General features: G+C 40.5%; 1 protein-coding gene across 16 annotated transcripts in view; it reads right to left on the bottom strand.

The window, feature by feature from the left end:
• ptprfa (protein tyrosine phosphatase receptor type Fa) overlaps positions 1-16,912 on the bottom strand; it is a 283,480-nt gene that overhangs the window by 219,452 nt on the left and 47,116 nt on the right. For all 16 annotated transcript variants that reach the window (XM_051377735.1, XM_051377747.1, XM_051377738.1 and 13 more), the window contains exons 3-4: positions 7,849-7,994; positions 346-487 (exon numbers count right to left, since the gene is read on the bottom strand). In XM_051377735.1, the coding sequence (XP_051233695.1) occupies positions 346-487; positions 7,849-7,994 (288 nt within the window). The remainder of the gene's footprint in view (positions 1-345; positions 488-7,848; positions 7,995-16,912) is intronic.

Here is a 16,912-nt window from a genome sequence, read left to right as displayed (position 1 = left end):
CTGTGGTGGGAACAGGCAACAGTTCTCACTAGAACTCACCAGCACTAGTTATCAAATCATGTGCCTTTAAGGTAGCATGACTCCGAATTGAGTTGATGATTAAAACTGAACACAAACAGGCATGAGGGAATGAGTCAAGAAGAGTGCTGAACGTGCTGTCTGTACACATGAGGACCAGCTCTAATGTAAGGGCAACACAGGGCCACATGCACAAGAAAACATCTTCAGTTGTCAGATAGTCAGAGAAGTGAGGACAGGCGGGAGAAGGAGTAAAACAGCAAGGATACATGGCGTGTAAAAGATTAGTGAGACAGGAAGGAAAGCAAACAGGCAGTCAGACCGTACCTTCTAAGACAGTGAGCTTGGCACTGGTGTTGATCTCTCCCACACTGTTGGTGGCTGTGCATTCATAGATGGCTTCATCGCGGTGGGTCCTCAAAGGCTGGATACGCAGCACCGAGCCTGAGCCGTCATCAAACTCAATCACCTGGCGAGATGAGAGCAGAGGATTGAAGTAATCATCTGTGACATTTTCATACACATTCATTCATTTACTTCTCTACCAATTTAAACACAATAAGTGTTTAACCTAACTCTAGAAGCTTTCTCATTCAATCAAAAGTTGAAAAAGATTCCTACCAACAGCTCTAAAGTTTCTGTACATGCTAAAATTTAACACAATTACAATTAAAAACTATTTCTCCAAGAGCAATTCTTTCATTTGTCTGAAAAAGTCAAACGTGTTCTTGGAGGTTTACTATCCATATTATGTGATAAATGGGCATCCACTGCACTTGCAGCATTACAAGTATCCTCGACATCTTAACAAAGTTGACAAACATATAAAAGCACACAATGACCACACCTACGTGCAAATGTACTACTCTGTGAACCACAGGTCATGTTTCAGTAGGCTTTTAGCCATTTGCATTACTAATAAAAAAAAAAAAAAAAAAAAAAGCGAGATATGCGTTAACCTATAAGCTTTAAAGCTGATGGCAGGGGATGTTTGAACTTTGGAGAGAGTGAGGCTAGCTTCTCTTGAAAGAAAAGCAAAAACAATTCCCAAAATGTTGATATATTCCTCTTCAGGTTTTACTGGTTTACTCTGACATGTATTTGAATTGCTATATTTATTTAATGGACCATTATTTTGAAAAATGGCCACGGTACCCAAAAGGAAGGATACACCGATCAGCCATAACATTATGACCACCTGGGTGGTCATAATGTTCTGCAGCCCCATTCCAACAAACTACAATGCACTGTTTGGTCTGACCCCTTTCTATCAGAACCAGCATTAACTGTTTCAGCAGTTTGAGCTACAGTAGCTCATTTGTTGGATCGGACCACACGGGCCAGCCTTCACTCCCCACGTGTATTATAGTACCATGACCCTGTCTCCGGTTCACCTCTTCTCCTCCCTTGGACCCCTTTTGATAGGTACTGACCGCTGCAGAGCGGGAACACCCCACAAGAGCAGCAGTTTTGGAGATGCTCTGACCCAGTCGTCTAGCAATCACAATGTGGCCCTTGTCAAAATCAATCAAAACCTTGTTCACTTGCTGACTGATATATCCCACCCACTGAGAGGCACCATGATAACCAGTCAGTGGTCATAATGTTGTGGCTGATAGGTGTACGGTTATATTTATGTAACTCTTTGGTTGTACATAGTGCACAAGGCCACACAGACATCATACATTATTCCTTAACACAATATGGTGTTGTGAGACTGACATTGCAAAATATAGAATTGTTATAAGGCTCTTGTGCAATTGCAACAATGCATTAATCTGTTTGAGATGTTGATTAGAGTGAGAGTCCTAACCTCAGAACAGCTGCAGGAGGACGTATACAGGGCTTTAGGAATGTCAGGGGGTTAAAGACTCAGAGGTCAGGGCACAGGGCCTTACATTTCCGCCCCACCGCAGTGTTTGTGACCCAACATGCTCTAATGAAGGACTTGCAGAGCTCCATTCTCTTACTGCCATAGTATGAGGTCAACTCACCCCGCACACAGGAAAGTCTTCAGTCCGAGGAACACTTAGCCCAAAGGAGAAACATTCCTGTTACTCAGAATGACATAACCTAATTATAAAGCCCATGTAAAGGAACTCGGAAAAGGGGAAAAAAAATAGTACTGTAGGAAAAACAGTACTTATTTGAGTAACACTAAAATCAGGTCCAAGTTCAAATTAACAGATTAACAAACCAGGTTTGGGTTAACCCTAATCCGGATCCATCTCCAGACTCAAGCAGTTTAGCTCACTCCAGCAGAGATCTGTGTCAGGGGTATTTTAACAAGAAATTCAGTGATAGGTGTCGAACAAGCAGAAATAATTGTGACAACAGCATACAGTATTAATTCTGCCAGTGCAACTGTATTTTCTACAGATTACATTCATGTGCAACTCACTGGCAATAAGATAACATTTTCTTGATGCTCAGTGGGGAAAATAAGAATAGAGGTGCAGGAGGTACAACATTATGATGCTGTGAAAGACAGAGTTTTTGGTGGAACCAAGCACACAATGCAAAACATTTATAAATTCAACTTTCTGTAACAAAGTGCAAATTTAAAATCAGAAATACTTTATTGACCACCAGGGTGCCCAGGTGGTCATAATGTTATGTCTGATTGGTGTAGATAGAAAGAGATATGAAAACAAGGTACAGGACGTAAACTGAATAGAGAAAATCCCAAAACAACAAAACAGCTTAGCGAGACCATGGAAATGGTGCTGAAGCTATCTGGTGGATAGTCACTTCTGCTTTGATGGTCGGATATAGAACTCCACTAGTACCACCATGATTGCTCTGAAAGTGTACGGCAACGGTACCTAACCTTTCAGACTTTCAATTAGGGTATGAGTCTAGCACCATAAAAAGACCCTATTTTCACCTGATATTAACATTTGATTTCAGCTATGTGTAACTTTTCTTCTAAGTTAGGGTGTAAAGTTAACAGTGGAGGCTTAGTAACTATACGTTGGTTTGTAACTAAGCTACTAAATTGGTTGATTACTTTCAGGTATAACTTAATTAGTTTGGACATAACTAAGGCAAGCGGCCAATCAACAATCAAAGATATTGTTCCATCATCAAGGTTACCGTGCGCATCATCTTTCTGGCTGACATGAGCCACTTGGCTTTGTAGAAAACTGTAGTAAGCTAGACGGTAAATGGACCTGTACTTGTATAGCGCCTTTCTAGTCTTCGAAAATGAACAGAAACTAACATTCATACACAGTCACACGGCATCGGGAGCAATTTGGGGTTCAGTATCTTGCTCAAGGATACTTTGACATGTGGCACCAGGAGCCAGGGATCGAACCCACAACCTTCCGATTAAGGAACGACCCGCTCTGCCTCTGAGCCACAGCTGCCCAACATTGAAATGCCATACTAATAGATGAGGTCTCTATTGGGTGTTGCAAAATTGCTGCAATTAATGAAAAAATAATTCTGTGTGGCAGAAAAACTGCAGTATTACCACCAGTGAGTGTTATTCTGCAACATGTTATGATTTACACTACCTTAGGGGCATGTGTAACTTTTGAGCTGTTACTTCAGTTAAGTTGTAACCTATCTCTATGGTACACCCACTTCAATCACAATTTAGTAATAATTTACGTTACAGCTGGTGCAACAGGCTGGTGTATATGCAAAGACCCATGATCAGATGTCATTATCCAGAAAACCTTTCCAGATACACATCACATGTTAACACCATGTGGTGACAGGTTCACAGATTTATCCAGTCTACTTTACTCTAACTCTAGAAGTATGAACATCTAAATCCTAAAATTAAAAATGATTAGCCATTTAACTCACAAAACAAGATTGTAAGATTGCTTCAACATTAGATGAGATCAATTCATGCACAGACATATGATATGAGGAACATTTCACTAGAACACAATATCTTCCTATTGTATTAATCCATCAAAAATCTAATTCTACTGAATAAAATTGAATAACAGGGTAGTTAAAGGAGAGGTAGAGAGCTGGACTCTACCTGCACTGGGAGGAGGTACACCCACCCCACACACACACACACACACACACACACACACACACACACACACACACACACACACACACAGGGTAGCCATCAGTTTGAGTAATGCTGAGCAGACAGGTGGAAGATAATTCCTATTACTCACGACGACATGAACCAAGTGTCTTTGTCTACGCAGGACTCATGTTGAGTCACTTCACTTGAAGTCATTTGGGTTGGCTGGCAGCTAATGAGCCTTCCTGCTGCTCCAGAGTCCTGCAAGAAGGCTTATACAGTCCTATTAATTAAGCAGTTGCTGTGTGCGTTAATGCAGCTGAATGCATAAAATATCTAGATTCTGGTCGGTTTACCAAAATGCACAAAGATTCTGCACATTCAACTGTATAAAAGACACAGCAGGAAACAAAGACTTCTAAACAATGCCTATGTATTTTAGACATGGCAGCTGGTATTTCATCACATTGAATATTTTGTTCACTTTATCTTTTTGTCAAACCATCAGGCAGTTGCATACAAAAATACTCAACACTTTTAGATAACATCTGACCAGCAACCTTATTAATCAATTAAATATTTAATTTAATTTAAGACTTGATCTTTAAACAACATAATTCTTCAAAGTAATGCTTTTCACAATGTTTATGCCCACTTTAACAGGAACAACCAAGAGGCAGCCATCCCTGCAGACCACAAGTCCCTCACATTCTCCCCCACCATCGTGTGTGCTGCACTAAAAAGGATTAATGCACGGAAGGCTGCTGGCCATGATGGCAACGCTGTATTTTAACTGTCAATGGCCCAAACAGGCTTTTCCCCACATGCTTCAAACCAACCCCATCATGCGAGTGCCTTAACCACTTTTGGCTTGTTGCACTCACCCCCACTATGAGGAAGGCAACAACAGGCTGATTCTGGCTAATCTCAAAAGCTGCCTACCACCCACACTCGACACACCTACCGCTAGAAGAGGAGTACGAACCTTACGCACCTGGACAATAGCAACACCTATGTGAGGATGCTGTTCATCAACTTTAGCTCAGCATTCAACACCATCACCCCCCCTCCAAACTGATCACTGAACTCAGTGACCTTGGCGTGCAACTGGATACTGGGATTCCTAATCATCTGACCTTTTTTCCCCCCGAGTTTTTCAAAAGGCACATAACAAAAACTTCAAAATGTTGTTATTAATAACTGCTAACAATTTTTTTTAAAAATTGTATAGGGGCAAATAATAATGTTTGACCCACTTGTGTGAAAGTGAAAACAAACATTAACGTTGAACCCTGGGCATTATTTTGATAAACTGACTAGCTATTGAAATCCTAATGATTAATAACTCCTCTGAAAACAAACGCAAAAATTTGATAACAGCTGTAGTATGGAACAGCTGAACACACTCATGGGATTCTTTCTACAGTGGAAATCAAATATTATTCAGAACGTTCTTCCCAACACTGTTTCAGAAGTTCCCATAAATCTGTGGCCCTTGTAGGTTGCTTTGCTTTCACTCTTCTGTCCAGTTCATCCCAAACCAGCTTAATGTCATCAACACACAACTTTCTGCAGTACAATACTGTTCAAATGCTCACAAGGATATGGTACCACAGTGTGTTTCAACACTACTTTTATGCAGAGGGGGTTGTAAAAGAGCCAGAGCCTTCAGTTACCAAGCTCCTCTCCTGTGGAACCAGCTTCCAGTTGTGGTTCGGGAGGCAGACACCCTCACCACATTCAAGAGTAGGCTTAAGACATTCCTCTTTGATAAAGCTTATAGTTAGGGCTGGATCAGGTGAGTCCTGAACCATCCCTTAGTTATGCTGCTATAGGCCTAGACTATCGGGGGGTTTCCCATGGTGCACTGAGCTACTCTCTTCCTCTCTCTTTCTGCACTCATTCATGTCCCATTAATGCATGTTACTAACTCCACTTCTTCCCCGGAGTTCTTGTGCTTTCTCATCTCGCAGGTTCTCATGGATCCTGGTGGAGCCTCCTGCCATGGTCCTGCTTGACTGCCATTGCCAATACTGTTGTTGCTGTGCACCTGTCTGTCTGTCTGTTTCTCTCTCTCTCTCTCTCTCTCTCTCTCTCTCTCTCTCTCTCTCTCTCACCCCAACTGGTCGAGACAGACGACCACCCACCTAGAGCCGAAGGATCTGTCCTAGGTTTCTGCCTTTTAACAGGCAGTTTTTCCTTGCCCTTGTCGCCAAGTGCTTGCTCATGGTGGTACTGTTGGGTCTCTGTAATTAATGTTTTAAAGAGCTCGGTCTAGACCTGCTCTATTTGAAAAGTGTCCTGAGATAACTTCTGTTATGAATTGGCGCTATACAAATAATTAAATTGAATTGAATTGAATTGAATTAAAAATTAAGACAAGTTGGGACACCTGTGGGAATTGGTAGCACCAACTTTCAAAGTTTGATCAACATCCATTGCTGCAGAACAGCTTTAAGTTCTTCACCCAATTCTTGTTCCCTGAAAAAGGAAATGTACATTATTTTTCAGTTTTGGGTAACCTTACCTTTTTTTTTTTAACCTCTGGCAGTTCACCACTTACCTTTGTACCATTTCAAGCTGTTCATTGGACTTGAACTGCTTGAATTTCAATTAAAAAACTCGAAAAATTGGGTTGTTCTAAAACTTTTGACCAGCAGTGTAAAAGCCATGAGTCTGGCATTACTGTGGCATATAGTTGATGTGAGAGCATGTTTTGATACTTAATGTACTTAAAGTCCACAAACACAGGCTCGGAGGCAAACTGACAAAGGCCCAGTATAAATACTGGTTCTGTTTAATAACATGAGAAAGTCATGGCTGCAACATGATCTGTTCTTAAAAGTAAACAACTATACAATCTGGGTGTACACAATGAGAAAATCACATGAAGTTTGTGTTTTTACCATCTTCCTAAAAGTACTTAAAAGCAACAATGTATAGTAGAAGTATAATTCTTATGTAAATTTGACAAAAACTAAAATAAGCAAGATAAGCTTATTCAAGCAAGTTTACATTTTGTGTTGGGTTCATAGAAACATGAAGGAACATGTGGCCATGGGCTCTGGGAACTTGTTGACATTTCTCATTATACAGTTACAGTCTATTTTGCACATTCATCCATGGGCCTTCCCACAGCCCACTCGGCCTATAAAACCTTTGAAACAGTGAAGAATAAAACACTGATGCTTAACCTTTAATTATTTGCTGCTCTGTGGATAATTCGTCAGAACTGTAATGTACTAATGTTATGAGTCATATTAAAATATCAAACTGCTGGAACCTTGGAGGTCTGACATTAAGAGGTGTCATGGTACACTTCAGTAAACTTGCGCTCTCACACACGCAAAAACTGAATAAACCAGACAGCCTGTCACGTGCTGGCCTCTGGCTCCGCTACACTGAGTTATCACAGTTCTGCTCTCTAACCTGTCAGTGACACTTTTTGACCTACAGAGACTGAACTCACTGTGATGCTGAGCCTCAGGTATTCTCATTAGAATATTGCAGCTAACCTTACTTGCATTAAGTGGTCTTCAAACAGACTCCAAATACCAGAAAGCTGTGGTATATATCTTTCAGAATGGCTGTAATAAGTTAATACAGCCCCAGCATACAGCTCAGCCTCACTGCTGCTGAACACACATCCACCTGAGAACTAATGTTGAGACACTATACAATTACAGCACACAACCTATCCTGCATTGTCTCTCTGTCTTAGATGCACACAAAAGCAGAGAGCTAATGAGCAGTGAGGGTGTTAGAAAGAAAGGTTCTGCACATTCTAACTCATCAAACAGGGAGCTTTGAGGCCTGCTACCAAGTCATACCTCAAAGCGCTGTGAGCTGACTTTCTTCCCCTTCTTCATCCAGGTGATGCGAGGTTTGGGCTCACCCACCGCCTGGCATACGAACGACGCCACTCCTCCCGAAATCCCTGTCTGATCGTCAGGGGACTTGATGAAGCTGGGCATGCCTAAGGGAGAGAGACAGCGAGACAAAGGCGAGGGAAGGAAGAGAGGCGAGAGCAGGGAAGAGAAGATAACCAGTATCAGATGAAGAGACCTGACAGAGAAACAGCTCCAGGCAAGTTACAGGGATTTTACCACACTATATCTGCTGTAGTTCTTGCAATAACAATATGCTCTTTCAACAGCTGTCTCTTGCCTGTAGCCACACCTACTCAAACACAATGCCAGTAAAAACAGCAGAGCACTATCCTTACCCTCATAATAAACAGCACCTGTCAGTCTTATTAATATTGGCAGGGAGCAGGCGGATGTGAATAGATGGACACAAACCTTGAAAAATCTCCTTTGAATGCATGAATAAACATGTGTCATAGAACAACACTGAGGCCTGAATTCACTGGTGTGTGCACTGGAACAATAATACTGTACATCACCAAAATAAAAGTCAAATAAGTGCTGTGCATGGATAATAGTGCTGCTCAAAATAAATCTATTTACACTTTATGTCGTGGTCATGAATCTATATAATCTATTGGCATAAATGGAATATAATATTCATTGGTATATTTTCATGTATAATCACCTGGAAATAATAATTGTTATGTTTTCTTTACCTTAGAATGAGGTGTTTTTATCTACAGAGTGAAAAAAAGGAGTGCGCCATGTTGACCACCATGTTCTAGAGGTGCCAATGATGGACAAACCAAACACTGGCCCGTGTGGCTCGCCTGGTGGGGCTGGTACACCATGTGCACCGTCCTTGTTGCAGCGACCCAGGGTTAGGGTCTGACCTGTGGCCCTTTGTGTGTGTCATCCCCTCCCTCTCCCCCCTTTTCCTGCCACTATCCAATCAATTTTTAGTGGATTTTAAAAACCAAAACAATACTGGCTGTAGATAGGGCCTTTTGTGATTTTTGCAACCACAGAAGTTTCTTCTACACGTTTAGAAAGGGAGGATGAGGTGAGCTGCAATCTCACCGCCAGATGCCACTAAATTCTACACACTGGTCCTCTGAAAGGTACTCTGTGGTGGTTTTGATCACTGGCAGCTTTACGGTGCAACATTTTGATAAGCAGGCCAGCATTTAGTTTGTATCTGGTGTCATGCTCTATTTGAAAAGTGTCCTGAGATAGCTTTTGTTATGAATTGGAGCTCTACAAATAAAATTGAATTGAAGAGTTGTTTGTCTTATTGTCTGTCTGTTTTTTGTCCTGCCAGACATCCTCTTCATCAGATCTCATCAGTTAACTTGTACATTGGCTGTGCTAGTATAATAGGAATAAGTAATGATGGACAAAACTACAAAATTAAGTTTTAATCAATTAACAAACATTCTCCTTTGTGCCCGAAAATGAACAAATAAATTATTCTATGAGTAGATATAATCCTTTAAGCCACTCGATCTTTAGCCCTGGACAGTTTAAAACTAAGCTTTACTAAGCATGTGATTTCATCATTTACTCATCTTGACAAACAGATTATTCTTAGCTGGAGTGTGTAACACTGATGAGAAAATTAGATTTCTCTTAGGAGTCAAATTTAATTTTGACACCAGTTATTGCTCCAAAAGATAATTGGTCTGGTCTGATAAGCTAGTCTTCTTCAGTGTTACTTATACTACTATTGTTCTATTGAGTCTTTGTGTCCCCACTCCAGTGTTGAATTCTGGGACATTGTTTGGAAGGACAGCCGGTCGTGTCAGTACTCCATGGTAACACTCACAAATGCTCTCCTTCAGAGACAGCAGTAAAAGTAGGGTGGTTAGAAAAGTAATTATATATTCCACAGTGGAGTTCAACAGGCAAAAAAAACTGAAAAGTTTCACATCAAAAGGCCACACGTCCGTCCCCAGAGAAAGAATCATAACGCAGGTGTTTTTGTTTGGAGGTAGAAGCGGCTTCTTGAGAGCAGGGTCAGTGTATGGCGACAGGCTGAGGCAGGTGGATAATACTTGAAGCGGTGGTGCTTGAAGGCATCAAAGTATTGTCATCCAGCAGTTGCCCCCTGCCTTGCTGCTGCCCTCAGATTGTCCTCTTTTGCAGAACCCACAGATCAGTCTTTTTACAAGCTGATGCTTGCCTGCCTTCTACTTGTGTGGTTTGTGGTTCATGGCTCGTTTCCATACAGGACCCAATAACAATACATACTGTCGCAGGCCACCCACACTTACAAATTAAGTAATTTGATTCAGGAAGCTCATGGTGGATGAAATGTCAAACTACAGTGATGTCCATATGCAATCCAGCCAGATTTACGTTATTATCAACACAGAGAGGAATGTACATGCAAACTGCTCACTACCAACACAAAATGTATCTGCACAACGTTGTCAACATATTTCCTTTGTTTTCCTACAGAATCTGCAGCTAAAGCATCACTTATGTTGTATGTTATCTGCTTAGGCCACTCAAAGCACTTTGATATAAAAGCCCGGCAGATAATCCCTAAAATGGTCTGTCCATATATGAGGGCTGCATGATATGGTAAAAACATCATATTGCAATTATTTTGAAAAATATTGTGATTGAAATATGATATGCAATTAGGAAAATTATGGAAATTATCATTTTTGCATCAAAATTTGATTTTCAGAAAAAAAAAACATGATGTGAAATTTTTGGGGACCTGTGCCTAACAAACATTTTTATTGATATCAATGATATTTCCATTAACTGTTCAGCCCAACCATATACTCAACTGCATAAATTGTTCTTGTATCAGCAAACTAGGGTGTTTTCTTCCCTAGAGAAAAACTGATGAAACTGGTGAGCCATGCTGAACAGATAATCATAACACCAAACCATCTGAACAGTAATGTGGGGAAACATTTTGGATACAGAAACACAACAGAAGAACTGTACAACCTTTATGCTACTGTGTATTTTAGGACAGTCCTAGTAAGGGAGAGTTGGTGGTCATGATCTGTACAAATCTGCATACTGAAATAAAGCAAGGTGGAGCATTTTAAAATTTACAACAATGGCACTGTAAATGTGGAACACTGATCAATGGTATGGTATGAGAGCAATGTTTTCAAAATTCTGAGCTGCAAGAGGAATGTTCCAGGCAAGGTTAAATCCTATTTCCTCAGCAGGAATCCATGAAGACCATTTTTCAGTCAAGGCATGATATTTTCACAGTAACTTTTGGCAACTGATAAGTGTGCTTTTTAAAGTTCAGTGTGATTCAAAACCCATTTGTACAGCCAGAGCCAAGAGCTGCTCCCAAGGTACATTTCCATGGAAATCCAGTCATACAAATTGTGCAACAGGTTACGGTAGGGTCCTGAGGATGGTCATTGTACTGTACAGCAGGGAAATACTGCCCTTTACAGCACTATGCAAAAATAAGTTAGCATGCGAGTCAAGCCAGCACAGAGGTTTTTATCAGAGGTTCCAAGAAGGCAGAGGAGGTGGGTGGAGAAGAAGCGAATGGATTGTACCATTATTAAGCTATTTATTTCCCATGGCTGCTGTTGGCTGACCCTGAGGCTTGACACTCTAAATGTAAAACAAGCCAGTGCCCTCGCCTCACTTTACTGGCAGCTGTGAGTTGTCTCTCACTTGCATTCTTCTCTGATCCTGTGCTTGCCGTTTTTCTTACAATTATTTCCTTAGGAATACGTCTGTTTGACCTCACATATAATCCACAAAGATAGACAAAAGTAGAACTTAAAGAGTCTTTGAATCCTGTGTAGAGAAACACGGTACTATATGCATCATAATCATTTTTACTACAACTGCGTGCAATTTAATGTAAGAAGATATTAGTCTCCATTGAAAAGTGCAGATCAGAGTGGAAACGTGTGGTTACAGACCATACTTGGCACTGTCAGAGCATCTTTTTCATTTTTGTTGCAAAGTTGTCTTTACTAAATCTAGTGGATGGCTAGCTACAAAATGTTCTCACACCAAAAATTCAGTTCATTGTCAGTTCTGACTCAAAACACACTCACAACCCTGTCTACTAAAACAACTCGCAAATATAACAACCAAATACAGAAGCAAAACCCACTATCAGATTTATAGTGCCACATATTGAGGTGCAGAGATATCTGGATGGTGAGAAGATTAGAGAGCTCTAGAGCACATTAACAACACCCAGCTAATGGATCAGCCTCTGCCAGTTGCTTGGCCGACGGCTAATGGCTTACCCCTTTCATTGAGTTCATAACACTTACAGAGGATACAACTACCGTGACCTTTGAACTTCTCAAAATGTGTGCAAAACTCTTTATGTAAGCTCTACTTAGCCTAGGGCTACTAGAACCACTTTAAGAAGAAAAATCCACCCTTTCACATGTCTGGGTCACGTTTGTTTTGTGTTAGAGTTTTTTCTTGCTGCTTTTGGTAAGGACAAGTGATGGCAATGATAACACATCATGACTCCACATTTACCACTGACGTTGAGTTGATTTGACTGTGACAGTCCCTCACAATCAAAAAGCAAGGGCTTCTTTCGCACCATCCTGTATTGACATTCAACATTTATGCATCGCACATCCTACTTGGCTTGTGTTTTGTCCAATTGGGATTATTTTGCTAGGATTTGGGGGCAATAATTATTATTATTATAATCATTTCCTGGGGGGAAAGATGTGTTGATTTGCAGAGATTTCTTCTTTCCACTATCTAGTCGCCATTAGAGCTATATCTTGAGCCACTTCTGAATTAGTTCTTATTGCTGAGGAGCTTACATAAAGCCTACAAAGTAGAAGTCTACCAAATACTTTTAATGTTGTTTATTATTCTGACTGTAGATCAAAATGGTCAGAAGCAAAGGTGCAGTATCTGAAAATCATCATGTAACTGTGATATTGGACAGCAAGTATGTCATCTGGAGGAGGTGAGAGATTGAACACTGACTGATACGCAAACAAAATGATCCAGAACCCCAGGGCCACAAAACAGCTACACATGCGTGCTAGTATGGCTTAGCGTGTGCCAAAACGCCAAACCACTCCACCCTCCTCATTTAGTGGCTGATCTTTGCATAAAGCTAGAGGGAGGCACAAAGAAGAAGCAACCCACAGGAGACACAAGCTGGCTCTCCATGCATACTTTTTACGGGAATTGTGGAGTCTTCAAATGTTTGGGGTGGAAAGCTTTCTTGGAGGAAAGGTAAATGACAGGTTTAATTAACCTGGTTCCATAAAACCTTTTCTGTATAATGGGCAAATATGAGATGGTTATAAGTCATTAATCAGAAACATGTTTCTATGACCATTTATTGGTGCATTAAAGTGGTAGTTCTTATACTTAATGTAGTTTAACTCACATAAACCAAGCATACCCTCTATCCCTACACTAACATCTAAAAACATCTTTCTTTCTTTTGTTCTACGTCATAAGCCCCAAAATACATACTTCATGGTAATTTCTGTAATTGAAGCCAGAAATAGATTTCTTTTAAGCTGACTGCTGCATGTTTGTCGCTTGAAATATGACACCAGAAAGGACACGTCACATGTTCTGAGCTATTTTATAGAGGGCCTGTCCTCCTTGGCTTCCCTACAAATGTTCCCCTTGCCATACCACTGCCAACTCTAAAACCACCATCTCCAAGACGTTACTCTGTCCCCATTACAACCTGTTAAAAACAACTTCAGCCATATGCTGAAGGCCAGACAGCAGCCGAACTGCAACTGAAAACTGGACTATAAACCATATTCTACATACAGAGATCAATAAATGGACTGGAGTCAGCCGAGTTTGTCCTCATTAATAATGGAAAGACCATTAAATTCCTTTAAAGTGACTCTACAAGTATTTATTGAGAATGTTGGCACATAGCTTCAGCCAGACAAACCATTAAAGTGGCTTGCAGAAATGCAGCAGTGACTGTGTATGGGTCAGTGCAATTTTCTTGTGCAAATACCATTACCTGGAAAATATTGAAAATTACAGTTATTACAGTCTTTTTTAGCAAAAAAATAAAAAATTAAAGCAAAAGAGATCTAAAAACCTGGCAGTCCGCTGTGTTATCCATATTGATAAGTGAATAATATTGGGATAACTGAGAGTACGTTTTTTTGCAGTGTTTGCCCTTTACGCAGTGCAAGTCTACATAGTATATACAAATCTCCCCCAACACAATAAACTCACTATATCTACTTTAAGCAGCCAGAGTATGGGACGTGAAAGAATTATCAGACACCCCCGGACACTGTTTAGCAGTCTGATAATGTTATTGGTTCTTTTTAAATGGCAGCTGGCAGCAACGAAGAAACCTTCTCATGTGGCTAAATATCTTCTGGCGGCGCAAAATAAAACACGTACTCCAGCTGCTGGAAAAAACCTGGGGGAAACACTGAAAAATAGAACACAACAGAATACAAAAATGTATTTTAAAATTAGAGTAATTATTCTAGAATTGGTTGTTTTCTCACTTTTCAGCATTGTTTCTATGTGTTGTGTATGAAATTAATGAAGCTGTTTTTTTATTTTTTATTTATGTGCTTTTACCACACGCTAGGTAGTTAAACTGCTTCCTTTTGGTCCGTTTTTATTATCAGGAGTCTGTAAAGGGTGTTTTATTTTAGATTTATGCTGGAACTGCTGCAATCAGCTACGGTGGTCAGGTCACAGCCATGCATGCAGGAGCTGTAAGCATGGTAACCTGGTTAAATGTTATGTGTGCTTTGGAATCCCACCAGCTCATAGCATATTTCTCAGACCAGCCTTACATATCCAACATCCTCTGGGCTACTGAATAATTGGTGGAATAAAGTGTGTTGGTTGTGAGCTCATCTCTTCATGGGTTGTTTAGCTCCAAGGAGCGGAGAATTTTCTTCATTCAATTACTCTGGTAAATGATGCCACAGTAAACAGGAGATGCTTTTCAACACGTGCCGCAGAGGCCTGTGGCAACGCAGCCTACTCCACTCTGACACTGGCCAGGGAATCCATCCACACACTACATTATGCTGCTTACATGCTACATTCACTACCTTGTACTGCTCCTTGTCACTCTCCATGCCAGTCTCATCCTAGTTCTCTCACATCCCATGCTGAGAAGTCTGACATTTATTTTTGGACTGAAGCCACTAACACACAACATTTTGTGTCAAACAACATTAACACCATCATGCCAAATAAAACTCACTCATAATGATAAAATAGTTTAGCACAGTTATGCTGACATGATTTTGGATCCATCACGAATAACAATTTTTGTTTGCATGTTTGCACAAAGTCTGACTTTCACATAAATCTACTGACCCAAGCCTAAGTAGATAGGCCTTTGATTCAAACATAATGGGTCTCCACTCCAATCACCATAAAGAGGTTAGCATAGATGCTGCTAGCATCAGTTCTATCAGAACGAGTATTTCTTGATTGAAACAAGAGCAAAGAACAGCACAGAATACTTTTCTCCATGAAAAAGATCTTTTCCCTCTTTTCCTGACTGACTTCAATAAGATTTTCACTACGTTATATGGTTCATTGATCTGATTGGTTGAAGTTCACCTGTGATAGAAGGTTAGACACCTAACCAAATAGGTTTGTAGCCCAAATGCTAATTCTGTGCTACGAGGGAATTGAAACCCACTTATTATACATTTTAATTGCTGAATTTGTGTTTTCCATGTTCCCGACTAGTATTTTAAAGTAATTATCTTTTGATTTAAATCTTCTCAGGCCAGTATTTAGAGTCGTAAGTAAAGTCGACTCAAAAAGCAGGTGGAAAATGACTGCAGTAGAGGACATCCCAAAAATGACTGGGCCTTAATACTATTCCTCGGTCAAAACTATTCCTCCACTCCTGAGTTTACAGCCTATTGTTTCACATCTCATTGTCACCCACCGAAGCACACTTGTCTTACAGGCCTGTTTCTCATTTGGACTCAAGAATTTAATGGTGTCTAGGCATGCAGCCAGGCAGTCAAATGTTGTGTGAGGCGGAATAAAGCTGTGTTTCAGAGGCAATTCACAATGACAAGTGACAACAGTTTCACAGAAAGTGTCTTCTCCTCACAGAGACTCATTAGGCTGTGGAGTTGAGAGGGAGCAGCCATGCAAATCAACCTCTGATCAGTCAAAGTGACATATAAACAATCCCTACTTCTGGACAACCAAGGTAGAATCACTGCAGTGCCTTTCATAGTTACTAGCCTTCCCCTGAGGAGTAGGGAGCTGCCCATGCAAAGTTCTTCAAACACAAGACTATATTCCTTTTTCTATGTGAGCCATTTAGTTGTGCAGCGGTTAATAAAGTTAGCCTCTAACAACAATAAAATAGCACTGGTCAATGCTAATACGAACCTGTTCAGATCCCCCGTTCATTCCAATGAACACTTTTCTAGAATGTCTAAATCTATGATTACAGTCATCTGACTCCACCCAAATGCACAGACTTTTTTGACTGGATGTCTATAAGCAAATTACAGAGTTTTACATTCCCTAAAGTGAAGTGCAGTAAAGCCACACTCCCTTTTCATCAAGCATAGCCAACTGTGAAGTATGAAAGAGGGTTTGGTTACTCTTCCAAATAAATCTGCTAATTTGCAGACTTCCTCAGATGTTTTTCATTCCTGGCTTTTAATAATTAGCTATTCAACCCCAGTATCTGTAGAAACAATTTCCCACCTCAAACTCTGCATCCAATGACATTGTTCAGTGCATATGCAGTCAGCACTGTGCCATTTCTCTTGCGAGATGGAAAGTAAGGGTGTGGAGGTCTGGATGGTGGATACAGGTATAGCACTAATTTGCACACATTTTTGCTTTGCTTTCCCTACCTTAAATAAGTGTTTTAGCTCCTTAACCGAAACCATTCCTATAGGTCATGGTTAAGCTGTGGTGAAGGAATGGTAAATTAACTATAGCATAGTTGTAAATAGTAGTTGTAAATAGATATAGCATATTTATATGGTCTAACCCACTCTGCAAAGGTTTGCTCATTTAGTTTCACAGCACAACT

Source organism: Dicentrarchus labrax, unplaced genomic scaffold (genome assembly GCF_905237075.1).
Source record: "Dicentrarchus labrax unplaced genomic scaffold, dlabrax2021, whole genome shotgun sequence".
NCBI classification, from domain to species: Eukaryota; Metazoa; Chordata; class Actinopteri; family Moronidae; genus Dicentrarchus; species Dicentrarchus labrax.
The sequence above is the reverse complement of the archived record's forward strand: the minus strand, read 5'-3'. Positions and strand labels throughout refer to the sequence as shown.